Source organism: Rhipicephalus microplus, chromosome X (genome assembly GCF_043290135.1).
Source record: "Rhipicephalus microplus isolate Deutch F79 chromosome X, USDA_Rmic, whole genome shotgun sequence".
Classification (NCBI taxonomy): domain Eukaryota; kingdom Metazoa; phylum Arthropoda; class Arachnida; order Ixodida; family Ixodidae; genus Rhipicephalus; species Rhipicephalus microplus.
Genome location: NC_134710.1, coordinates 185,495,226 through 185,523,213, shown reverse-complemented (window position 1 = coordinate 185,523,213; position 27,988 = coordinate 185,495,226). Strand labels below are relative to the sequence as shown.

Here is a 27,988-nt window from a genome sequence, read left to right as displayed (position 1 = left end):
AGGTAGACTCCATGGTCTGAGCACCCAATCAAGAAATTGACCAGGGAACCCGACCGAGATTTAACTGAAGCAGCAACAGTTATACGCATACGAGCGGGCCAGCACCGGGGCACTGGACGATACATCCCTTAATATATTGAACAAAACCATTCCGACTCCGAGGCGCTTTGTGGTACTTCTGGGGATTGCCAGGACAAAAAAAAAATGGCAGCATATCCACGGAGTGAATGATGGGGAGTGGGGCGAAGCATTCGTCCGTCCATTCGTTCTTGCTTCCGTCCGTTCCTGCGTACGTCTGTGTAACCGTCCATGCGTCCATCCACCCGTCCGTGCGTGCGTCTGTTCGTGCGTCCGTCCCTGCGTTCGTCCATGCATCCGCGCCTGCGTCCGTTCATGCGTCCATCCATGCATCTGTCTGTGTGTCCGTTCGTCCATCTATTCAGCACTCCAAGTACCACCATCTCGCATCTTTTCATCATATATTCTCCATATAGAAGCACCGCCATCCAGCGGACATTTCAAGGACTAAGCGGGAGGTGGCACATGCACACTTTCTTACGGCTTGCGCTTCGGGTTCACTTCCCACCTTTAACCACCTCGAGTTCATGGTATATACTAGTTCACTGTATTCATGGCTATGCGGCCCAACGCTCGCTAAACCTTTCTAAAACCAAGGAGGTTACACCCAGCGAGTATAACGTAGCAACCCTTTCTTGTCAGATCGTGCTCAATGTACATGCCAATAGCTGCTAATGGGGATCGCAGCTTGCGCGTTACCTAAAGGCCGAATGCTCCTGTCTCATTCCCCCTTAGCAGCCATTAACATGTGCATTGAGCACTATCTTTTATTGTTCAACAACGCACAGAAGAAATCTCTCACCGGAACCACCTTGGAGGTCAAAATCGTAAGGACCGCTATTCCGGGTATGTGCCACTGGTGGTTACGTACTACGTGGGACGCACAAGCGACGCCATAAGGAGCTTCGCCCCTGAAAAGATATTGGGCAATACGTTTAGCTGAGATAGTACCGAATACGTATGTCCCATGTACTGGAGCATGTATAGGCTCGACTGAAAAAGAAAAATCGAACTGACTAAAAATAGCATGCTACCCCCGTTAAAGGGTCCCTGAAACGTTTTTTTTTCCACATTCCGGTTTTTTTTTTTTTTTTTTTTATTAGACCACTACTGGAGCAGGTCATTGGCACCAGAGTTCAATCGAAACACCCATTATTAACGGAGCTACTAGTACTAAAAAAGTAGCCTCCTTCTCCACCTTTCGCCCTCAACTTTTCCTTCAAATGCTCGGGGCTAAGCTCCAGCTTCATGGCGCCTGCGTCATGATGTGGCGTGAGGCCGCATACGCGTGAATCCCGCAGCCGATCCGATACCGGCAGTCTGTGCTGCGCGTTCCACAGCTAATCAAATCAGCTGGAAACGATGACGTCAATGGCGCAGAGCATGCCGCTTGGTGTATGGGCGGTTGAAAACGCGTTTGGCCGAGTCGCAACGATCTGGAGCGATTCGCAGCTTTAAAGCGTTGTAATAAATTGCACAGTTTACGCAGAGAGCTCAAATCGGTCTCTGAATTACCCTTGGGACTTGGTCTACCGGCCCAATGTGTTTGTCAAAACCGTTTCAAGGTCCCTTTATTACGCCATTAACAGGTTTCTACGGCAACAGCATGGCGGAGGCGTTACGGTCACCTCGGCGACGGTGGATGCAGTAAGTGATGCTTTATGCCCCGTCTACAACACAGAAAATTGCCATCACATACGGCGTTGTTGGTTTGTGCGTGCGTGTGTACTCAATACGTCGCAAGGCTTCACGTGGTGCGCGGGGAGGGCGACTGCAAGGCTGCCATTCGAGCTGAAGCCGTTCTCCTGTAATCCACCGATGGCCCCGAAGCGCTGGTGAGGTTGTGGACAAAGGAACCACGTAGAATCACGAACAATGCAGCATTGGTGTCTGAATGCTTACGTGAGCAACGCTGCAGTCGAAAACTAAGCCAGCCCGGAAAAGATACCAGCTGACAATACTGGTACTTCTTTCTGGCTTTATGGCGTTGCTTGGCGCGTTCAGAACAGTGCGCATCCCTGGGAGGTTTCATAAAACATCTGGAGTCTCACCGGAAGATAAAACAGTCCCAAGAAAATGTTTTTTCATTGAGCTTCGTTCCAAGAAAGTCGCGTATATATGTTTTAATTAAGAGCAAACCTCATAAGCGCGAAAATGCACGCGACGAGCGACGCTATGAGCGACGAAACAGGGCGTTCGCGCGACGTGTCGCGTGCTCGTTTTCGCGCGATCACTCGGTTCTCCAGATTTGGAAACCGTCGCTTATCGCCCGGAAGTGCTGGGCTCAAGCAGCCAATAGCGAGAAACCGGAAAAGACAAAAACTACATAGGTGCACGTGACCCTGCCCGAGTCACGTATGCGCAACAAGAAATAACGCAATTTTTACGCATGTGAATGTAAAAAAAAGTGCTGCAAGGCGTTCATAAACACTTTCCGTTCCATTGCACAACAATATATCGTATTTTTAAATTGCATACCGCTCACTACGCGGTTCTGTTGGTGCGAGTAGACGGCCTCATGCCAGCAACAGTGAAGTTCGCTCGCCGAAGCCGTCGCGTGAATGAGGTTTGCCTGCGCTAGCGACTGATCGCGCGAAGACGATCTACGTCGCGTCGCGTGCATTTTCGCGCTTATAAGGTTTGGCCCTTAATAATCGCTCGAGGTCCACCGCTTCTAAAAGCGAAAATGAGCAATGCCTCTGGTCAACGTCATTAACGCGACAGAGGTGTCTCAGACCAGCTCGTTTCAAGCTCCGACAAATGCGCCTTGTCCATCCTCGGGATGTTTCAAACACGCCAAGGATGGCAAGATCAATCCGCCCATCGAAACGCCGGCCAGCCAGTCTGAGGCGCATATTCCTCTTCATATACAGCACGTCGCCTTTACATCAGTCGCACCTTAGTTTTACCTCAGACTTCCTCGGCGTTGACATATTCGAAGCTTCAAATCACGCATCTGCAACCTCTTTCCGAGTCACGGAGGAAACTTGTACAAGCGAGAGCTACTACTCCATCAGGGTGCCGCGAACCATGAGCGAGCCGTGCGAGTCTCCCTGTGCGATCGAAACTGGCAGAGGGATAGGCTTCTGCGACAAACGCGCATCAGTGCACATACAGCCGTTTTAAGTTAACATGGCGAGAAAAAAAAAACGAGGTGGACACGCACAGACACGCTACTCGTTTATTTTCAGTAAAGAGCATGTGCATTTACAAATGGCATGAATCCGTGTGCACTGCATGGACACAATGGTGATTTTCTTGATACAGGGAAGGCATGTCACCACGTAGCTGTGGTCGTCGCGACTATATTAGCACATGCAGGTCGCCCCCTTTGACGTCCCTGCCAAACTGAAACTTGGGCTACGACCAGACTCGCAGCTCCTTGGCCAAACCTCACCAGCGCAGTCAAAGCGATGCAACTGCCTAGCAGGCGGCCCACATTCGGCCACACAGACAAGCTTCGGAGGCGCTAGGCAGGCGCGCTAAACGGAAACCACACCAGCAGAAGCGTCCGAGAGCGCTTTTAAGACGACCTCGTTCGCACGCGCCGGATAACACAAGGGTGCGCGTGTTGCAGAAGGCGCTTTCGATCGCGCAATGCAGTCACGTCAAGTCGTAAAGAAATGGGTCACGCCGCGTCGGCCACACCGAGCGAGCCCGAACGGAGACAACAAGGCGAATCCCTGTAAGCAACGAAGAAGCAGCATGCCGGTTCAATCGGCCAAACGACTCGGGCGTCCCAACATTCTGGACACCGCCTAGGGATCAACCGAAGCCGGGCTCTTGCGCAAGGCGGTTAGACAAGAGGATGCCGCATAAACCGCGACAGCCAAAGAACCAAGTGGTGGTGGTGGTGGTTAGAAGAGGAGAAAGGCACCTAAGCACGGCACAGTGCCTGCCAAGTGCGCAAAGCCGATAAGCTGCTCCTATCGGCACCGCTCCCGCGAGAAGCACACAAGGCTGGGACACACCCCTGGTTGCGAGCGCAAGCTACCATTGGTAACCACGAACGGAAAGAATGCTCGCCCAGCCGCGCCAAGGTCGGCCGCAAGCACGTTCTCACAAGCCCGCTTCCCATTGTGCATAACTACCGACAATATGAAGAGCGCTGTGAAAAAGCGTTCTTGTGGGGACACCGACCCGACTTCCCCAACGCAGCGATGAACAAGGTCGCAAAGCTGCACCGGACACAAAAGACCCGTGTTAACGGAAGGAGAATTTATGTGCAGCCAGAAGGAGCGATCAGTGAGCGTTTCCATGGTGCGTCAGCAGTGGCGACCCTCAAAACGGTTTCAAAGGTTTTTCGGTGTTCAGTGTGGACACGGCCCATAGGAACGACCACCGCATGGGATACCTTATCCGCAGCATCACCAAAGACGGAACGAAGCGGATGGCGCCAGCACGCAGAGAGATGCCAGCCACGTAGCGGCCGTATGTGTTGCCACCGCTGAAACGCATGTACGTACGGGAGTTATGTTAATGAGACGACACCTGTACATAATGTAGCTCAAGGCGACGTCGAAGCGTTACTTCAGAGGCTGAAAGGGGGCACCCTCTCACCACATGTCTGACGACATAACGACGAAATCATTGGACGCGCCCAAAAGCATGACCACGGCCCACCCATTGTTTATATATTTGAGGCACGAGCGACTGCATACTCCTTCTTCAGCGACAAAAGCACGCAGCGAGAGCTTCATGCTGCGCCAATTACCACATTACGCTTTCAAACGGACCTGTGGGTTAGAAGTGCTTGGGCTAGTTGGTATGGCATGACGATAGTTATAGCGCGAGAACGTCCTTCTTGTCTCTGTGTCGTCGTTTTGTTCTCGCGCTATAACTATCGTCCGACCTGTGTGCACAAGGCGACCACCTCCTCACGTTGCAGTTGGGCGTGAAAATTTCGCTTAACGTTCACTCCCAACATACTATTGAACTGACTGGACGCGTACAAGCGACAGTCGCTCAATGGGAGACTGCGAGAACGATTATGTCATGAAAAGTAAATCCAGGGGGTGCATTTGCCGTGGTGAATATGAGAGTAGGCAGGCTTGAGAGCTGCGCAAGTTTTCTGCGGAAATCAATTTCATTGTCTCGAACCTCCGGTGCCTGCATGCACCATCAACATAGTTGGGCTTCATCAATACCATTTACTCGTCCCTTGCAGATGGCAATTAATGGCAGACGACAGCATCGAGGATTATCAGCTTGCATGCATTTAGCTAGAACAGTTGCTGTTGCGGCATGGATGGGCGTTGGGTTGTGTATTCATCCTTCACCACATGGTTAATGCACATGTCGATCGCGTTCAGTCTGTTGCTACCAACCGTCCTGGTCCACCGTAAAGGTCATCAAACGTTCATTCCGTACACTGTGCACGCACAAAAACCGATAAGGAGCCACGCGGCGCACCATCAACATCGGAATATTCCCTTCCCGAATTGCGAGGCGCGTTTTCCTTTACTCAACCTACCAAGAGAGCCCGTAAACTGTGTAGACAAAAAGATCACGTATACTACACTAAATATTGGCAGCTTAACAGCGCAAATATACGGTCACCTGCTCGCCGTTTTTCTGAGGTGTCCAGTCGCTCACACCACTTAGGCAATCGTGCTTAACTGCTATGTCCGGTTTGGATTCCGTTTATGGAGCTTCTTTTTTACTTATCTGAAATTAATTTGAATTTATGGAGCATTTCTTCGATATGCGCGGGAGGAGAGTATCGCAACGGGAAATATGCCGGTACCTTAATACGGTCGCAAAATAGCCGTGTTAATATCTTTGAGCGAAACCACATAATGCTGGAAACAATGGCAGTCATCTACAGAAAGCCTTCCCCGTTTCCTTCAGGTCGAGCGACGCTTACAGGCGGCCTTTGCCACCGGGCCGCACAAGGTGAGCGCCACAGAAACGGTGCTGCGCCTGGTCCAACCATTCCGTCACCTGCGCGCGGCGCCAATATTTCATTCAAAACGAGACAGGCAGGCGAGCCGCCGAACGTGGACAGACGTCGCTTGCCAAAAACGTTCAGGCGAAAGCATGCGCAAGCCGAAAAAAAACGCAACCATTGGACACGCGCCGCCTCGTTCCTTTCGCGCTAGATCACGGCAAGGCGACATTAGAAAGCCGGCCCCGCTTCTCTCGGAGCGCTGCGCGGCGGCAAGTGTCGGCGTCCCGCGCTTAATCGCGAGCCGGAATCGATGCTCGCCGGCAGATGCGCCGGCCGCGACGAGCACCGCACATGTGCCATTCCGAAGGGGTCAACGCCTCGGCGTGGAACGAAAACTTACGCGCGACCCGTCGGCGCCACAAATGCAGCTGCCCTGGAAGAATGCTCCGCTCAAACTAAACACAACGGAGCAAAGCTTCGCGACCAACTCGGCGCGACAGAAGGCGAAGCTTCGGCTGCACGCCGCGCAATCGGATATACGCATAACCAATCAATTATTTTTCTTTCATTCTTCCTCGCTCACTCGGAAATGTCTAATACGTTTACAAACTATGGTCATTATTTTTGTTGACACGTAAACATTTTTTTTTTTTTTGCTTCACGGCGAAAAACCAGAGCGGTAGTGCGTGTTCTGTCCGCAAAGAACTTTTTTTTTTTTCCTCAATGTTCGCCGCTAAAATACGGTGGCCGAAGCGCGCGTAATAAACCGGCAGCACTTTCCGACCGCCTGAGTACGTCTGTTACCAGGGAAACACGTCAGCCTGGTAACCAATCCAGGCTCTGCCACTGACTTCTATCGCACAATTTCGGGCGTAATTGGTGCGTACTGTACCTACCGATTACAACCTGGTTTCTCTCTTTGGCAGAGAAACGTGACATGTTCGGGCGTTTCCTCTGACAATAGACTTTTTCCTAACAGCAAACGGGGATCGGCATAGCTTTATTGGCGCTTTGAAAGGATGTATTAATTCATCAGATGCTTAGACCGCCCTGACATAGTGCCCAACTTTCGCGATCGCCTTTCTAGCCGCATCCATCGGATTTTCAAGTACCTGCCCATTGGCTCGAGGCTGTGCCGGTAACCTCCGCGTGAGCACACTACGCCTCGGAATAATCGACTTAAAGCAACCGGGGATGACGAATGGGGGCAAACCGCTGCTTTTCGCAGCTGCAGAATGGAAACATTGTAATCTGTCAAACTGATTGATTGATTTATATGCGGGGTTTAACGTCCCAGAACCACCATATGATTATGAGAGACGCCGTACTGGAGGGCTCCGGAAATTTCAACCACCTGGGGTTCTTTAACGTGCACCCAAATTTGATCACACGGGCATACAGCCATTTCGCCTCCATCGAAAAATTTGTCGGACAAGTTTTCGAGGTAACACAAGTTACGAGCTTGGTTCCGACATGATATCACCAAAATACACCTTCCGAATATTCTAGACTGCCGACCATCGGATCCGCGCAGGGAGCACATCCCCCCCCCCCCCACCCCGTGTGTGAAAGACCCCGTACCAGCAGGACAACAAGCAACATGCAAAACGATCGCGCGGAGTTGGGGGTGGGGACAAGGCCGTAAAACACGCCGGAATTCTGAAACGCCCGAATGGCTAGAGCCGGGAATAAAGAGAGCCAACAAATCTGCATAGCAGTAGCGCGCCTGGCAAAGCGTGTCGTTGGCGCCGCGGCTGACGTGCCACCGCGCAGCGAGGACGGTGAAGCGCGAAGAAAACGGCACCGCAGGCAAACAAAGCACGGATGCCGGCTCGAGAAGCCATCGGCCAGGCCGCCCGGGTATCATATGCACGCACGGACACTCGCCATTACCTAAAAACGACGCCGGATAAAAGGAAGGCGCTTGAACAAAAGCAGCCCGCGAGAACGGCTGGAGAGGGGGAGGCAGCAAAGAAAAAAGATGCGGCGCACAATGACGGGAAGGAAGTGGGCGCCGCAAGGAACAAAAAGCATCGCGGCGGCCAGACTGGGAAAGAAGGCCGACAGCTCCGGGGCACCTGCGGCCGCGACAGACGATGCCCGGCGCTAGGACGCCGCCGGACACCGGTCAAAGGCATCTGGCACCAGGAAGAGACGCTCTTCTTGTGGGCAGTTTATGCTTTCGCTCTCTCCCTCTCTCTCAAACCGCGGCGAATAGTGCCAATGAAAAGGTGGCTGCTAGAACAATCAACTTTCGAGGGGCCTTAAATTCAAAAGTCATAGGTCTATACTTGCTTGAACTCTTGAAATTGCTAAGGCTTGCTGAAAATGACCATCAATAGAACCGAGCAGAAGCACTGTGGAATAATTGCAAGCGTTGCTGCAACTGCATTACAGAAAACAGCAAAGCACTTATCAGCAGCCCTCTTCCAAGGCTAACCAATGATTATACGTGCCAAGAACAGCCAGCAGTCTGCACTTATTTGCACACCTGTGAAAGCAACAATGAATTATATTCAATGGATACCACATCATTTGCATAAGCATGTTCTAAAATTGGCATATTGACGCATCAGTGCAAGAAAGAAAGCAGTCTGTGTACCCATGTGGCAATAACATCCCACATCTTGATAGGCAGGCTCGATAGCACTCTGGCCTGTAATACCCTCCCACATGCCTTCCAAAAATGAATGCAATCAGTGCAGGTTGCCCCAATGAGACTCAACCAAAGCCCACTTTTGGTTTTCCTGTCAATGACACAAATTGTGATGAACCAAGTATTCAGGCTGCATTACTGCATACACCTGTCATAGGCCACCAGCACTCTAACAACAGACACAAATGGTTAGTACTTCCAAGAGCTGGATATAGCTACAGTGTAAATGTGCCACATTGCCTTATCTGATGTTTGTCACTGTCCACCTCAGTGATTCCTTGTGCAATGCTACTAGCAGCAATATGATACATCCCTCTCTGTTTAATCAGCATACAAAAAAACATGCAATTCTGCTCACATGAGTGTTTGATTTGCCTTGTCACAATATGATAAATATATACTAGAAGCAGAGATAGCATGCCAATGAGCATTCATTGCTAGTCTCAGCCTAATACTGTGCCTTCAGTGAAATTTTTTGAACTGCAAATAATGTGGCCCCTGCTGACAGCGACACCATGTTTCAAGGTGCCAATAAGTCCCAGCACGTTAACCTGGTCAGTAAAATAGCAAACTGAGAAGACACTTAAAATATCATCCCATTTTAAAAAGTGTTACAATAGTTGCACACTTTAATGCTCTGCCATGTGCATCATCCAAGAATAGAATTCCACTATTCGCTAAAATATATCGTGATGATTTGACTTGTAATTGAGAGCTAGTCTCAAAGCTACAACACACAGCAGGCATTACAGCACTCCAAGAGTGCAGACAGGTATAGCCCTATGTTTAGTGTTTTCTTTTCTACATTTCTCCGTTGACGGTGTAACTCGGTATTCAAAATTACAGTCGCACTGGCATTTCTGTGCATACTAATGTAGCCAGCTTCTTCTTGAAGAATTCCCTGCACAAAGAAATGTGCAGATTTTAAATCTCCCAAGAAAAAGCTAGCTTTTTTTTATGGGGTTATGCCATGTGGCCAAGAAAAATTGTTTTTGCTTACAAAGAACACATTGCTTCAATATAGCAGCACTTGATCATGCTAAGATGGGTTTGCATTAATGATGCATGACTTCATGGAACACATGCAAAGAACCTAATAATAATGACCGGGAACTGTGACCAGCGCGGTCGTGACTGCCAGAACAGAAATGTACAGAAAGATGGACCGCTTACCAGCTCTTCCAGGGGACCTGGCCAGCACCCAGAAGTCGATGGACTTCTCCTTATCCAGCTGCTCGTAGTCCCATTTTTCCTTGACGCGAACGTCGCCGTTCGGGCTGACGTAGACCCAGCGATCGGCCTTCTCGAGCTCGAAGGTCTCGTCGACCGCCTTCTTGTCGAGAGTGAAGACAGTCTTGTTGACGTCGCGGCCCTTGGTCTCTTCGAAGCGGTACGTCTTGGTCGGCCGTATCGTGACCGTGGAGCGACGCACGCGCGTCTGCGAAGTTTCCAGGCTGCGCGGCGTGGGCGGCTCGAACACCTCCACCTTGACGGCGACAGCGCGTCCGAATCGCTGTGGCTTGCCGCGGTCACCCACACGCAAGCTCATCAGGTACGACTTGGGCTCGAGGCCGCGCGTGACCATGAGCTCGCCCGTCTTGGGCACCACGGTGAAGAACGGGTGGCGCTCGGCCAGGCGAAAGCTGACGCTGTCGCCGTCCGCGTCCGAAGCGCTCACGTTGCCCACGATGGTGAACGGCTCAGAGTCGCGGGAAACGCGAAACACGTACGCTTCCCTGTCCGCCACCGGGTCGTTGTCGTTCACGTCCAGCACGTCAATCAAGAGGCGCGTCAGCGCCGAGTCAACGTCGTCGGAGGCCCGAAGATTCAGCTCGTAGCGGCGGCGACGTTCGCGATCCAACGGCCGGCTGGTGCGAAGAGCCAGCCGCGTAGAGTTGGCGTACAACCGGGACACGCTGAAGTCCTCGTGGCTGCCGTCCTCGTCGGGCACAAGTTCGTACTTGACGCCGCGGCTGGCGTCCCGCGTAGCACCGTCCAACTCGAGCACCGTCGTCCCGGCGCACTCGTTCTCGAGCACGGCACCCCGGAGCTCGGACTTGGGAAACTTGAGAAGCTGCTGCTTGGGAATTACGTGCACGAGCAGCTCGCGATCTCGATGCGTGCGCGGCCAACTCGGAAAGTCTGTCTCGGTCACAACCAACTTGCCCGGCTTCCCGACCAAATGGGACACGTTGGTGGCGACCATGAGCAGACCGTCGCTAAGCATGCTGAAGCAACGGGCTACTCGGGGTTCTCCGGTCAGGCTAAAGGACTGACCCAGGTAGGGAAGCTGTTTCACGCTAAGGCCAGGGTAGACGTCATCCGGTAGGACCAGCACCTTGTCTGAACTCGTCTTGCTGTGACTGGGTACCCAAAGCGCGACCAGTACGACTACGGCACAGATCAGTCTTGGGGGAAGCGCCATCGCGAAGCGAATCCCCGGGCACACGGTCTACCGGAAAGCCGGCTTCAAGCGGCGTTCCACCGAGACTCGCAAAGGCGTCGCTCCTCCGTCACCGTCGAACCTGAACTCGGTAAGTAAAACGCAAACGAACAGGGTCATCAAAACTTTTCTAGCGACAAGCGTTGAGTGACGCATCGCTAAATGGTCCGCTCTCTCATTCACAAAACAAGTCAATGCACTCTACCGGAGCTCAGTGACGTTCCGGCGTCCTTGTTAACCCTAACGTTGATTTTGCGAACATGTAACCGACGAACGTACAAATTCGATTTGCACAATACAGCCACGCACAAGCCGTTCAATTCCTCAGCAATTAAAAGCGACGCAACGATAGCTCAACTAACTAAGATACGGTAACCAGCCAAGCACACGCAAAACAAGGCGAACTGCAGCGAGCAGGAGCAGTAGAGACCTTAGAGGGTCAAACGAACAGTTGCTTTCTTTTCGAACACTCCCATTCGAAACTCGCAGCGCTGCTACTCACTACACATTCAATAACTTTGAGTGCAGTGAAAACTGGGGCACATGCATTGAAAAATAATAACGGTGCACTCGTATTCTCGCAACGATGGGGGTGTGAAGCACAGCATAATAAATGTCACTCCGTTCGTTCCGGTGCCTCGCTCGGCTACGGATCGCACGGATACAGTCGATACGCGCGGAACGTTCAGCCATCTTTGTAGAGCGAAATAACAGACAACGGCTTACCTTTCCAAACGGAGATTAGATCCATAGAAATTTAAACGCGCGCATTTGCTCCCAACACCAAACACACCACCGAACCACGCCAAGCCGACTCAATAGACAACGGCAGCGGCGGCGGCGGTGGCCATTCCGCAAAACAGCGGCACTCCCTCTTTATTTAAAAAAAAAGAAACGGAGAAAAAAAAACAAGATTTCTCTTTATTAATATGCTTGCACGCTTAAAAGACAGTGCAATATTTTATTAAAAATTTTGTACTCCTAGCACAAAAAATACGTTTTAATGCAACTTTTTTTTACGAAGAAAGAATTTACGGAGGGCGCGCGGGTGCGTTCGCAGCTGGAAACAGCGGCTGCCGCTGGCGCCATTGCTCGTATCTTCTTGTGCAAAGGTGCAGTGTTGTAATACGTCGAGCTAGTTTAGCTGTATTGTGAATTATTTTGTTATGAACTGTTTGGGCAGCTGTACTGAGTATGAACCACAGCGTTGTAGAGTGTCTATGCATTCTTGATTTTTTCAGTATTTATGGTAGGAATTTCGCAGATTTCGCGATGGCTTGCAGGCCTCCTCTTATTCGATTTTTTTAATCGATCTTTTCATGAAGATGTGATAGCTACCGTACTTTTTTTTTTTGTTAAGAAATGACATGAAGTGCCGTTTTGCATGTAGAAATGCATGATAGTACTGCGCGCCGCGTTTCCCATCGGCCACTTGTCTGCTGTGCTCATTTATTGATTTTTCATACCAGTGTTCGCGCACAAGCAGATAAGCAATGCGCAGGCTCCAGCTATGTTTATACAGGCCTGCCGCTGTTATGGTCGACAGAAAGAGTATCAGCAGAATATCAAGCTGGTACCAGTGATTCTGCAAGCATAAAATTTCAGTTCCTCCTACCATTTGATTGGATAAGTCGAGGTGTGGTTCTCTCCAAGTTCTGTGGTCACTAAAGTGTTAAGCCAGTTGAAAGAAAGAACAGGTGCTTACCTTGTTCTGTTTCATTGTGTTTCTTGTGAAGTGACGTGTGTGCTATCAATGAACGTATAATTGCTCTCTTAAAAGTGTAAGAGCGCCATTATATAATATGTTGGGACCACCATATGGTTATGAAAGACGCCGTAGTGGAGGGCTCCGGAAATTTTGACCACCAGGGGTTCTTTAGCGTGTAACCAAATCTGAGTACACGGGCCTATAGCATTTTCGCCTCCATCGAAAATGAAGCCGCCGCAGGTGGGATTCGATCCCGCCTGCGGTCCTGATCAGCAGCCGAGTACCTTAGCCACTAGACCACCGCGGCGGGGCCATAGTTATACAAGTACGAGAGGGAGGTGTCGCAGTAGTCCATATTCAGAAAGACTGTCTCTAATAAAAAGAAATGGTGGCAGAAAGACCGGTAGCAAGGACCATGGTTTTGTTAAGCTTGCTTCTATCATTATCAAGTGTTCTAGAAGATTAGTTGTTGGTGGGTACTCCTATTCAGATGCTTTACTCGGTAGTCTTAGCTTCCATTTTGTGCATACATTCTCTGCCATGTCTTATAGATATTGCTCTTAGCAACCATTAGAATTGCCGTACTGTAGTTGAGTGATGGTGGTGCTGTTCCATGGTTTGAATAGCTTCTTCTTGCTTATAATGACAACAGGGTAGAAATATGCTCGGCCGCTGATGACCAGGCAGCTTGCAACGACAACTAGTGGAGAAGACGCCATGTTTTCAGCAGTCGGAGAGATTAACTACAAAGGCCGTCATGTTGATAAGTGTCAGGTCAAGCCAACATAATACAATTGGCTTATTCAGAAAGGTACACATAAAAGTGGAAATTGTCACGTATGATGTTAGTCACTATGACGTCAAATTTAATAGGGCAGGTGCTTAATTTTGTTTCACAAAATAAACGTGAATAATTATTTCCTAGCACTGCCATGCTATTCTCGCCATTACAGCCATCAAGTCCCCATTTTGAATCGGCTAAAGATGTAAAACTCTGATGGGTTTATTGAAACCATAAAGGCCTGTTGTTTGCTCTGACTGTGCCACTTCATATAGTGTTGCTGCAGGAGCGCATCTTGCACTGTTATGGTCAATACTGCAATCAGCCGAGCTCACCTGCCACACGATATCTGCAGAATGAGCCTGTTTAATTTCTTGAGCGATGTGCTTGATGCTCTCTGTACTGTTTTGCAACTAAGCAATTAAGATTTGTTTAAATTTAGTAAAGATGTATTGGTTACAATACGCTAGTTAACTGTGTGGCATGAAAAATCGTAGTTTTCTATTTAAGTTGTTATATAGCACTTTTTAAAGACACTGTGTATAGGCATGTTTACGACACGGGATGTACAAAACAACTGGTGTCATTACTGTAATTTTAATTTCAAGATGTCCATCACTAGGAAAATCAAGAGCTTTTAAGTGTGTTCACAATACCAGAGAAGAACTGCAGTGATGTATTTCAAACTGTTGTCCGAACAGTGGGCCTAAATACCTGTTTATACATTCATGCTATCATACATCTCAGTCAGAAGTGCCACTCAGCCTGATTGGCTTATAGACACTGTGCCATCACAACCTCAACTTCATGAACTGATGATCACTATCATCATCAGCCTGGCTGCGCCCACTGCAGAACGAAGGTCTCACACACGTTCCGCCAGTCAAGTCGGTCCTGTTCTTGCTGCTGCCACTTTATACCGGCAAACTTTCTAATCTAACCTGCCCACCTAACTTTCTGTCTCCCCTTCACTCACGTGCCTTCTCTTTGAATCTAGTCTGTGATCCTTAATGACCAGCCATTCCCTTGCCTTTGCACTACATGCCCTGCCTATGACTATTCCTTCTTAATTTCAATTGTGATGTCCTCAACTCCTGTTTGTTTGCTGATACACTCTGCTCTCTTTTTGTCCCTTAGGGTCACACATATCATTATCTTCCATTACTCGCTTTGTCGTCCTCAAGTTAAGTTAAACCCTCCTTGTAATCCTCTAGGTCTCTGCTCCGTAGGTAAGTACCGCTAAAAGGCAGCTCTTGTATGCCTTCCTCTTGAGAGATAGTGGCAATCTACTATTCATGATTTGAGAATGCTCGTCAAATGTGCTCAACCCCATTCTTATTCTTTTAGTTACTTCAATCTCGTGGCTCGGCTCCACAGTTACTACTTGTGCTAAGCACACATACTCTTTCACAACTTCAGGTGCACTGTTACCTATCTCAAACTTGCACTTCGTCGATGACATTGCATAGGTGAGTTACTCAGGGGGCGAATTGCAATTCGTGATTACTGAATTAGACAAGAGCAGAAAGGTAGGTCTTAAAATCAATCAGCAGAAAGCGCAAGTAATGTACAAAAACCTCGGAAGAGAACAGCGCTTCGAGGTGATCACTATGGTAATAGCCAAATATTATTCCTTCACAACTTCAATTACAAATCATACTCCTCGGAGCAGATATTCAAGTGCTTTTCAATGCAAGTGGCCATCAGATGCTTAATTTTGTGGCCATATGCCCCATATATTTTAGTCTACATGAAATACAAGTTGAATTTTATAATTTTATGAGTGAAAAACAAAGACATTATGTGGCATATTGTAGGGGAGGCTCCACGTAAATTTTGGCCAACTTTTACAGGCACTTTAAGAAAAGACGTATTTGCACTTTGCCATATCTGAATTCGGTTGCTAATTGCACGTAACAAAGTGAGAGCCCGCGTGCTTCACTCGGGTTGTGTTACATCTTAAGTACGCACTTTCCAACCATGGAGCATTGGCGTTATAATTTCTTCAATGGCTTGAAGCTGTGATTTATTAATGACAACATGAATATACGGATGAAGATAAAGTGAGGCTAAGCCTGCGCTCTTCTGTGTTTCCTCATTTTACCCCTGTGGTGGCTCTTATGCTGTGCGCTCTTTGTGATGCCTCCCCAATTGGCCCAAGCAACCACTCTGCGAGAGTTTGTTCAGAATATTCAACTTTTTAATGTGAATAGCCTTCTTGGGAAACTTAATCCGCATCCAGCCTTCCTTCAATGTGTTAGAGCACGACAAGGACGAAGGCATACCCACGACTCCTTAATAAAAAAACAAATGTTTGTTAGCCATTCCACCCTGTCAATATGGACAAGCAGCAAAGCTGTTGAGTACAAAATACAGAGCTCACATGGCAGAGGCCAGTCCAGGATCAAATGCCGGGCTGTGCTCAAACCTCTCTCTAGAGTCTACGTGACACATGGATGATGACACCACTATCAAGGTGCACATGAAGTGACATTTACTTGCCTAGTCCACCTACAAGACAACATGCTCTGCTTCATGACATGAGTTGTCTTGCTTGGCGCATTTCATGCACGATCTTCGATTGTGTTTTCCGCCTGTTGATGCCGTTTAGTATCTCGTAGCTGTTCCCTTCGTCTAGTCGGCTCATCATTCTTCGGGAATGCTAACTATACGTGGCCATACCGTAGCTGCTACAGAACATAATGGGCTACTTTTCAGCTGGTTGTTCAGTTGATTTTACTGTGCTCCAGTGTGAAAGTTTTTTCTCTGCTGTAAATAGGCTTCACAGTGTGGGAAAGCCAGCTTCGAAATATTAACCTTACAGTGATGCTCATAAAGTTGTCTTCACTTTTAAACGCGAATGCATTACTAAAAAGATATTTTTGCCGAGTAAAAGTAAGCCTTTATCTTTTGTGTATTTTTTTTTCTCAATGTTCCAATTTGCAGACTCTACGAAACCTCGGATCTCAGCCACATGAAGCTTCGCTGTAATAAAGGAACTCTGGATCCTTATACATGATGCTCTGGCATTTTACCACTCACGCAAACAATTTGCACGCATGTCGGAGAACTCCTGCAGTATTAGCGACGATGGCGCAGAATGTCCAGGAAGAGAATGGTCCCACTCCCATTCTTCAATGCATGTCTCATGATGTGTTTCCCTATTGGGTTGTGTAATAAGGCCGGTGTGTCGCAACATATTTTCATAGATTGTTGTGGCTTTAATGAGGACGTCGTTGCTCGTAGGATGGAGTAATACCATCGGGCTGTTTGTTTTTCTGTTTAGCTTTTATGAGTTCGTTCTTAGATTGAGCGTCGTCCTTCGGCTTTGTCATAGCCCTGTAACTCGAGCTCCGTCGAACATCGGGTTCTTATTGTTTCGCTTAAGCCAGCTAAGCGGAAAGGAGAAACAATGGAAGCACTTGCAGTGAAAAGAAGTACGGAATGAAAATTATGTATGTAGTGTTGCCTGTCACTGCAGTTAACGCCGCCGGAGGAGAAAATAAATTGGGGGAAAAAAAATAACAAGGCAGCTCACACTACCAAGCCTAAAGAAAGCGCGAAGCCAGGTGTCCTTCTTTGTTTCTTTTTATTTTTCATCTTTTTTCTTTTCTCTCTATTTTTTCGTGTCTATATATTTATTTCTTCCTTTCTCTATATATGTATTTTTTTCCTCTTCATGTTTAGCATTTCTCTGTCGATGTTTATATTTCTGTATATCTTTCTTTCTATGCTGTGATTTACCCTCTTTTCCTTGTCACTTCCATTTCTCACCTATATGTTATGTATCGTTCTGCTAACGCGTATAGAAAGCCGCGCGGTTACATGATCGGATCGTGCGATCTGAAGGCGTCGAATTCCGCTGCGTCAGGATATTTTTAAGCACGAATTTCTTCCCTCCCGCACCAGGCACATGGGGAGGGAAAGAGGCTGCACAGGATGAAGACAGCATGCGCTATAGCATAGTTATTTTGCGTTGCACACGCAACAAATGCGGAGGTCATTCATGCATGATGAACGTGCATGATTGAAGATATATATTGTGACGTAGTCGTGACGTCGACAAATGCAGCAGACTCGGTGTTCAGCTCAAACTGTTGATTCGGCCACACCAACTTGGAAATCTGAAGGGCAGATTACATGAACACACGGGCACTGATAGCGGCGAACCGAACGTCGGCCGGCGACCAATTGACAAGCGGCGATGCGCGTTGGCATTTATACACGTGCCGTCGAATATGCTAGCGTTATCGCCAGCGGCCACGTCAGTTCCAGAATAGTCTGTATTGTTTTCGAAGTGGGCGTAATCTTAACGAATTGATCTATCACAGTGCCGAAGCTTATCGCTGTTCGCGCTGAGCATTGCGTACAGTGTAACGCCGGTAATAACAAAACTTGTGGAAAGAACGTGACAATATACTGAGTATGAACAGAGGTTCTTCTGGCTACCGTAATAAATATTTTACACTCAGAGAGTAATGCAACATAGGAAACAAAACAATATTTATTTTATCCTAACAGTTCCGGCTGGTGGACCAGCCTTCTTCGCTTACGTCCTCCGAAGAAGGCTGGGCCGCCAGCTGAACCTGTTATAGGATTCACGTACCTGCATAACACCACTATATTTGGCAGGCGAAAACATGGACGTCGCGATAGCCTGGATTCCAGTATAGACGCAGACGAATACGCTCGTCGACATTCCAGATAGCTGCGTGTCTGCGCGTTTTACGAACAGTAATATCTTCAATTTTTTTTTTTTCCTGGACAGATGCGAGCGGCGGTTGTTGCTTCGCCTGCGTACTGGCAGCGTCTGGCCTGCGGCACGCATGTATTCCGCGGGTCGCTCTTCATCGCCAGCGTGCCGAAGGTGCGGTGATGACGAAACGCTGCAGCATATTGTTTGCTCCTGCCCTGACCTGGCCACTGAGCGTTGCGCACTGGTAAGCCGCTATCGTCTGCTTGGACTACCTGCCGAAACAATGGAAGACATACTTTTTCCCGCGCGCTCGAAGACGAAAGCCCTTCGAGCCTTCCTCGAGTTCTGTGCTTGCGCGGACCTCGCCGCCTTATAGACGGACTCTTTTCACTCGCACTACTGACTGTACTGACAAGACGTTCTCTTGCCATGACATTCACTTTTTCTTTCCTTCCTCTCTTCTTCCTATCATCTTTACTTCCCCTTCCCCGATCCCTAAAGGCGCTGAGCCGTGCCCCCGCGACGGGAGGCAGAAAATAGCGTCCTTTTTGTCTCTTCCTCTTTCATTAATCTCTCTCTCTCTCTCTTCAATTTTTTTTTTCTTTCACTGAGTCGGCCTATGCGGGTTCACGAACTTGTAGCGTTATGCCGAGTTTGAGTTTGGCTGGCCTAGCGCGTAGTCAGCGTTAACGCACGTGATAAACAAAAGAGAGATTACAACGGCTTATGGAAAACGTGCAAGTGCGGGCAGACTGCTTGTGAATCTCAAATATCATGGCTCGCACGTGCACTCACGCGTGAAGCTAACGCACATTTGTAAAGCTGGCTTCTTCCTTCAAGCACTTTTTTTGTGTTTGCGTGAAAAAGCCAGCATCGCAGAGCGTTGGTGAACCACCGATACATCGTGAATGCATTGGATGCGTGCGCATCGAAAGGAGGGTGAAATAAAAACACATGACCCCCCACACTCCCGTAATGAACCCCAGCATTCGCCTCTCAAACCCTCCCCCCATACGCTACGATGCAACTAGTTTTGGACCCCCTCCAACACAAAATCCGGTTCACGCGGCATAAACATAGCCGGCGCTTTCGAGAAAACTGTCAAAATGCCTCAAGGTGAAGTAGTGGTTGAACACAAAATACCTATATCTGTTTGTTGTCAAAAACAATTGAGAATATTAGATACAGCGTCCCCCACCATGGAACAGTAACAGGTCACCTATTGCAACTTTGAAAGAATAACTGCTATATATATATATATATATATATATATATATATATATATATATATATATATATATATATATATATATATATATATATATATATATATATATATATATAAGTCTTCCTGGATTCGGTCGATTTATACGTCATCAGATGAAGTGGACTAGAAAACGAAACAGGCTACAGGGGACGCACAGCCCACGCCCTAAGGAGCTTCGCCCCTAAAACGATGCTTTATTGACAACGTTACGGCCGGGGACCGGCCTTCGTCAGGGCATGCATTATGGCATCCATGTGTATGCCATGATGTATGCCCTGACGAAGTCGTCATGATCTTAAACCAGAGGGGGAGAGAGAGAAAGGAAAAAAAGAGGGAAAAAGAGAATATAAGGTGGACTCCCCGGGCACCCCCTATTCACTCTTCCTCCCCCTCCCTCTCTCTCCCTTTTCACCTTTAGGATGTCTGCGGTCTGTGTATCCTTCATTTCACTAACACATTGTTCCCGACCAGACGGCACCGCCTGGCTAAGGCCGATGAGTGTGGGGCAAAAAGAGCTTTTGTAAGAAGTTTAAGCCTTTAACTACTCATGGGCCTCGTCGACATCTCGTCGTTGAAAGAGGGGCGCCGCGTATTGCCGCACAGGCTGGCAAGAGGGTGCAATGTCAATTTTAAGTAGTAGTTAGGCAATCTTTACAGAGCAAGCGGGGCGAAAGCTTCCCCTGATTCAAGTTACCCGCATGGATTCTGTGAGAACACAAAGACTCGTGTTCAAAAAGTGCTCATAGAATTCTTCAAGGCATGCCTTAAGTAAGTATTATGTGTATTCTGAAATAAAAGTTTACATTTTCTGGCCGAATCATCTCTGTTTTCTGCTAAAGACTAATGTAACAATCTATTTTAGATAAATCTGTTTGTTAGCAATCTGTCGCTATACCAGCTCTACAAACGTGTACGTAGATATTGATTACTTCCTTCCTCCATCGAAGCTGTCGTGCATTTCGTAAGCCGTTTTATTGTGTTACAAACAGCGCTCTTCGGGACGGCTTTAAGCTCTCCCATAGTAGAGTACTCTGTACTCTAAATCGTTACCCACTTTTTCTAAACACTCTTAAGTGTGAGGCCCCCACGATTGCCTAGTGCTCTCCCATAGTAGAGCACCAACTACGCCAAGACATTCACCAGTTTTTTTTTTTTTTCTAAACACGTGATCGTCATGTATTATATGGCTGTATTGGACGGAATGGCTTTCGACTGCGTTCTATCATCCTTCAAGCTGCGCGTTTGGTGTATTTATGGGCCAGCTCAAGCAGCCATGTTTAACAATTTTTTCTGTGACTTGGACGTGTACTTTGTAGTTTTGCAACACGTATAATCTGACTGTGTTCCGTAAGTTGCAGTGATGCCATCCATAGAGATTTAACCTTATATCTAGACATTTTCTACCTCATTTAGAGATCTCGCGTCTTTTTTGTTGAATCTAGGGAATTTCATAAGGCTGTGGAAATGTCACATTTCACGGACTGATTAAAGGCATTACTAAGTGACCACTCTATTTCACCTAGAAAGGCTGTAAAAAATGATAATTTCGGCTATGTCTTTTTTTTTTTTTTAAACTTGAGGTAGCCTTAGGGTTCTTATGAATTGTGTGAAGGAAATAGCAGTTTTGTAATGTGAGATCGTTATAGTGTGATATTGCGGAAAATTAAGCTATGTAGTCGTAAGAGTTGAGCACGCGCATATAATGAGCTCCCTGAGTGATTGCTGCACTGTGAAAGAAAAGTAAATTTTGTCTTGTAGTGAATATAAACATATGTCAAGATTACGCTGACTGCGTGCCTTCACCGAGTGAAGTCTACGTGTGAAATACCTAGGAATATTATAGAAGGACAGAGCTAAATAAAAAACTGAGCGTAAAAGTTACGAATAGGTCTGGCCAAATTTAGGTGGAGCTGATCGAAAGTGCAGAGCGAAGGCGTAGCTATATCAGCCAGGAATAATTGATACGTGGGGTTTAACGTCCCAAAACCACCATGTGATCATGAGAGACGCCGTATTGGAGGGCTCCGGAATTTTCGACCACCTGGCGTTCTTTAACGTGCACCCACATCCTGAGCACACGGGCCTACAGCATTTTCGCTTCCATCAAAAATACAGCCGGAATTCGATACCGCAGCCTGCGAGTCAGAGGCCGACATGGAGGAAGGACATGACAGCCGAGTACCTTAGCCACTAGCTAGACCACCACGGCGGGGCTATCAGTCAGTAATAGAGCGCCCACTTACACACTTTCCTCCGTGTACTTACATCATATGAAAATTGCAGCAGGCATTGCAAATGTGGAAAATTAAGAATAGCACCTCAGCTGTCAAGCTGCAAGTACAAGAAAGGCGCGACACACTTGCGGTTGACCGAATCATCATCACATCAATGTCTTCAATGCGTCTGCAAAGCGGCAACAGGTGCCATTTGCAAGCACTTGGCCACAGAGCACACTATCTTAATACTTTTTTAAAACTGAATTAGTCTGAATAATGACATTATAAATATAATCTAAGTCTTTTCCTTGCAATCTAGGGATGTTTTGAGGATTAATCTAGCGATAAAATGCCTCTATTGGTTGGTCGTACTCAAAGCAGGTGTTCTGTGCCTGAAAACGCTCGTGTCACCCGGGACAGCAGAGGCGGCCGCGTGCTCTATGATCTATGATAGGATCTATGATAATATTCGGGGTAGTTCTGTACTGTTTAAAGCCAGGACGGGAGTACTACGAACCAAGACTTATCGGGCCAAACACAAAGGGGTATGTTAGAAGTGTGGCAGCTTGGGCTAGTTGGTATGGCATATGAGTATGGCATAAGTCATCAGATGAGACGGGCTAGCAAACGAAAAACGATCCTTTATTGACAACGTTACGGCCGGGGACCGGCCTTCGTCTGGGCATACATTGTGGCATCCATGTGTATGCCATGATGTGTGCCCTGACGAAGGCGTCATGATCTTAAATCAGAGGGGGGAGAGAGAGAAAGTGGGAAAAAAAGAAGAAAAAAGAGGATATAAGGTGGACTCCCCCAAGCGCCCCTATTCACTCTTCCTCCCCCTCCCTCTCTCTCCCTTTTCACCTTTAGAATGTCTGCGGTCTGTGTATCCTTCCTTTCACTAACGCATTGTTCCCGACCAGACGGCGCCACCTGGCTCTGGCGGTTCGGTGTGGGGGAAAAGAACTTGTTTTATGAAGTTTGAGCCTTTAACTACTCAGCGCCTCGTCGGCATCTATTTATTTATTTATTAGAATACCCTCAGGGCCCGTAGGGCATTACAGAGGGGGTGGGTACAACACATATAACACACAAGAAAAAAAGACAAAATAAAGAAACAAGTATCAGATGCGCAAATCAGGAAGGCAACATAAGTCAACTAAAAATGTATAAGAATTCAAGCACATACAAGACAAAGATAGATAATGAAAACTGCGTATAGTTACAAGCATTGCTGAGAAATTGCAGTCTTGAATAACAAAGGGTCTGTTATTGATACAACGGAAGAGGGAAGGTGGTTCCAATCGGCGGCTGTTTTCGGTAAGAAGGCTGCTGAAAATAATTTGGTGCGGCAAAACGGAATGGCAACCTTATGCTGATGATCAATGCGCGACGAGTGGTATGGTATGGTCGGGAAGATTGAGATGTTTTGATAGAGGTAGACTTGGGGCTGATTTCGCATGGGCTCTGTGATTATTGAAGCGAATCCTAAATGGTGTTTCTGTTTGTCCGATGTACTGCATACTGCACACGTTGCATTCGAGTAGGTATACCACGTTAGAGGAAACGCATGTTAGGCTTCCTCATATGTTAATCGAAAACTTGGATTGTGTACTGGTTGCTTTCTGTGTTTCTCGCATCACTTTACATACAAGACATCCTGACTTCAACCAAGGTATATATATATATATATATATATATATATATATATATATATATATATATATATATATATATATATATATATATATATATATATATATATATATATATATATATATATATATATATATATACTGAGATAGACAGATATACTGTCTGTTATATCTCAGTATTATTGTGTTAAAAACACGGAAAAACGAGCCCTTAGGTATACACTTCTTTCCCTTATATATATATATATATATATATATATATATATATATATATATATATACACACACACACACACACACACACAGAGATAGAGAGATTTATTCATTGCTTGATTGATTCAAAGTCACAGAAGTTCACTAAGAAATGCATTGCATTTGAAGTTAAACAATTGTCAAAGGCCAGCTTTTATTAGTATATTGCATCATTGTACCAGTGCTCTATCTGGCTTATTAAATGCATATTATTTAATATATTGTTATATAAATATACAAAACACACCTATTTCATTTGCAGAACCCTCTGAGGAAAGTAGCATGTTGTGATCGTAAATCTGTGATGGCTGGATGGCTCATAGGGATGTTATCACCCTCTGACCACATTGCTTGTATTGCCTCTGTTGGCAATAAAACACCAATGATAACCCAATTTAATTCATAGACAGTGCCAAGTTTACTATCTACATCCCAGGTCAGTTGGCTTGGGCTGAAGGCTGCTGTTGCGAACACGTGTTGCCACTTGCATTATATCGTCAAAAAGTGTTGCAATATCAAAAAAAAATAAAGTATTTTTCGAGTTCAAAAAACAATATCTCCCTGCAACTTCACATATCTTTAGCTATTTTATATATAACTTTATGTATACTCTTAGTCCACTAAGTGACCAGCAAATTTGGTTTTCATTGAACACTGAGCTTTTATCTAAAAAAAAAAAGCGAAATTGAATTCCTTTTTCAGACGAGACATCTTGAGCACCTTATTTGTTTTTACTTCATAGCATGTTGAACAGGCTGCTTTGACATTTTATTTGTGGCGAGTTATTTTGACATGCTTTTACAGTGAATATCGAATTTCACAAATTTATTCAATTTGGCTCGTGCCAAAATTACTTAATGAGTTTATATACATAAGTAATTTAATTATAGTTACATTATCACATTAGCTTGCCATAAACACCATTTTATCGAGTGCATCCCATAGACGTCCTTTGAATGAAAATTGTTGTTTGATACTCTCTAGCTGAGTCTGCGAAAAGATACAAACTAGCACGAACGGGCAGAAAAATTTTCTTCTACAGAATTTAGCAAGCAGAGCAAGTTTTAAACACAAAGAAAAATGTGGTGATTTTTAAGCCAGATTTTGCAAAAAGCTGTTGGAGAGTGAGAATCATTTTAATGGAGAGTTGGAGATGTTTGTCTGGCTTTTCGCCTGACATGTTACTCCAGTTACTGGGTTATAACTATGATATATGCAGTGATAAACACATAACACATACACTCACACACGTGCACTACACTATTTACGATGTTTTTTTTCAGATTTGGGGCCCAAAAGAATGTCAGTAGCACTTTTGTGGCATGTAACACACTGGAGCTACTTTGCCATGGGCCTAAAATATCTGGTGAAGTTACATAGAATGACTCTCCTTAAAAAGTATAAGTGATTTTTGTCTATATCTAACAAATTTTGGCATTTTGGAATATGTTTAGCATACCTTTATCTCGTGTTTGTTAGATGAGATTTTGCTGTAATTTTCAACAATAAAAATACATCTCCCGGAGTTATTCAAACAAAAGACCAAATTAAATGGTACTGCACAATATTACTTGCACTTTTCAAATACTTTCACACCATTAATTTTTACACGTCAACTCTACCATGCTGCGTCCAAACCTTTAGTGCATGACTTCATCAGTGTACTGTTATGATTTACTTTAGAGTTTTGTTTCTAAATTTAGGTCTACAGACTTTAACAAAGTAGTACGACCTTTTTGAGACAGTGTATTGGAGGGTTCCAGACAATTTGAACCCCATTGGGTTCTTTATTGTGCCCTAGTATTCCACCTGACATGGTTCCCTAAAATTTCACTTCTACAGAAATGCAACCGTGGTGCCTGGATCAATCAAAGCAGCATCTATTAGGCGAGTACTGTATGAGCCACTGAAGCGGCACCACCTCTGAAAATACAAGCGCATACATGTGCACCAGCCTATACATGCAAGCGCTTTTCTTGAATAAAAAATGATTTTTTTTGTGGCTAAAGTGTTTTTTTTCATATTTTTTTCTTCCGGCTTAAAAATGGCATAAAAAAACATTCACAAACTTTGTCGACAATGACTAAGCAGCCCAAAAATTGATAGAGGAATTTCATTTCAAAGGGAAAGGGACTTTGGTGCCTTAGAATTGTCGTTTACTGATTTTATTGCAAGAAACGCCTCAAGGCCCTCACTTGTAGGGATATATTACATAAGGAGGAGGGAAAAAACAGATAAGCTGTAGCATCAATAAGAAGTAGAACAACAATACTCATCAAACAAACACCTAAAATAAAGTGTGACATAACAAAAAAAATTCTGAGAATAGAAAGGCTCTAGTGAGACAAACTACAAATAGGTTATATTTTTAATAAGTTTATTAAATTTAAATGTATTCATTTCAGTTGCCATATAAGGAAACAGCCGATTCAACTTGATGATGGTTTTAGGGATGAATGATTTAGCAAAGTTGGAAGTACGGCAAGCTATGTGTTTATTTTGAAAGGACGATGGTGATGTGGAAATATTATTGAAAAAAAAATTAAGTAATGAGTGGCAGTATATTTTATAAAATATAGGTAAACAAGCTAGTGTACAATGATGGTAAAGGTTATCAAGACCAGCACAAGCCTTTAGGACTGACATGCCAATGAAATAGTAGTAATCAGAAAAAAATAAAGTAAAATCTGTTGCATTTTTCGGGAGAAATCGATGTTACCTATGATGTAGGCCTAATCCAGGTGCCACATCTATGAAGTATACTCTATATTTTGGGATGAATTGAAGTAAAGTGGGTGAGTTTATGCACGTGTGCAGGAGCATTTTGTAGATTACAACTTAAGAGGCAAAGAGGTAGTGGCAGCTACAAAGCGAAGTAGGTATGACGGTTCCATGTCAGGTCAAACATAGAATGATCATTTAAATAGTTGTCAGTTGAAGCTGAATCAACATTTATATCATTAAGAGTATGTGAAGTTCAGAAAGCAGCATGAACCTTTTTGTAAACGTGGCAAGTTTAGCCTTACACTTATTTAGAAATGTAGCCATGATGAGCACCAAGTCGTAATTGAACAGAGGTTGCTTTATAATAACTGGTAGTTAGAGTTACTTTTCATGGCTCAGTACACAACAAATGTGGTCATCACTGAAAAAGTCTAATTTGAGAAAAAATACATTTAGGCAAATCATTAACAAATATTAGAAAAGAACAGGGGGCCAAGGAAACTTCCCTGCAGTGTGCCAGATGTTACTTGAGCCGTCGAAAAGTTAGAACCATTAACAGAGGTGAATTGACTGCAATATCAGAGGAACCCTTGTATACTAAGATGTGTGTGTGAATGTTCAGTTGTGTTAACTATAGAGTCTACGGCCCGTATTCACAAACCAACCTTGGCCTTTCCTCGAGTTTTCCTCAAGCTTCTGTACCCTCTACATGTGTTATAAAGGCACTAAAATGATAAGAAGGTAAAACGAATACAGGTCAACTTTGTACATCAAGCGCAATGAAGGCTTACAACTGATAAAAAAAACTTGAGGTAACACCAAGGATGGTTAGCGAATACGGGCCTATGGTCAGAGACCCAATCAGTGCATGGAGAAAACTGGGAAACAAGGTTTCAACTTGAAAGCCAGTGTCTATTAATAAGCCATGAGTAAATTATGTTAGCTGATGGTCACAAGTAAATTTCTTACACAAAATGTGCTATTTAAACATGAAGTAATCTTTGAAACAATTATTTATTTGAGTTTGAATGATGCCTTCAAGGAGCTTGGAAAACGTGTAAGTTAAAGGAATGGGTCTGTAGTTTAGATAATCAGGGCAGATGCCTGATTAGAACACTGCATAACTTGGCTTCACAACAGTCATGAGGAATGCAGAAAAAGAATAATGATCAATAAAAAAAGTGCAGTAAAGGCTTCAAAAATACACCCAAATATATTTTTAATATATTGTTGCTAAAAACAAGGAGATCCATACTTGCAACATCTTTATTGTTTGTAAATAAAGAAAAAATACCCTCTTTACTGATGACTACAAATTTATTGCATAGAAAAAACAAATCATGAAATTAACTAAACACTCAAAAAGGAGTAACCATTTCAAGAGTGAAAACAGATGAGAACGCTTTCATAATAAGATAGGCAGAATGGACGCCATCCAGCTAGTTAACGTTCAGATGCATCAGGATGTAAATGTGGCTTATGTTACATTGCAAAATCTCCAGGGTTTATTACATAGCATAGTGGACACGCAGGGGCGTCTGCGTAAGCAGGGGTTTAATGTGTAGCGACACCACGGACCCGAGCTAACGGGGGAGGGTGGGTTCTCACCAGTGATGGATTGG

The 27,988-nt window shown here is 45.6% G+C and overlaps 1 protein-coding gene and 1 long non-coding RNA gene across 8 annotated transcripts in view; one reads left to right on the top strand and one right to left on the bottom strand.

The window, feature by feature from the left end:
* The window catches only part of CadN (neural cadherin), a 307,286-nt gene extending 295,366 nt beyond the window's left edge, over window positions 1–11,920 (bottom strand). For all 7 annotated transcript variants that reach the window (XR_005110559.2, XM_037428692.2, XM_037428688.2 and 4 more), the window contains exons 1-2: window positions 11,794–11,920; window positions 9,798–11,149 (exon numbers count right to left, since the gene is read on the bottom strand). Coding sequence is in view for 6 of the 7 variants with exons in the window: in XM_037428692.2 (XP_037284589.2) it covers window positions 9,798–11,049 (1,252 nt within the window). In the remaining variant the exon portion in view is untranslated. The remainder of the gene's footprint in view (window positions 1–9,797; window positions 11,150–11,793) is intronic.
* Window positions 11,921–12,154: 234 nt separating this feature from the next.
* Window positions 12,155–25,650, top strand: LOC142775888 (uncharacterized). Its single transcript, XR_012887123.1, has 3 exons — window positions 12,155–14,785; window positions 18,325–18,496; window positions 25,485–25,650. It is a non-coding gene; the product is annotated as an uncharacterized LOC142775888 (long non-coding RNA).
* Window positions 25,651–27,988: the final 2,338 nt, after the last annotated feature.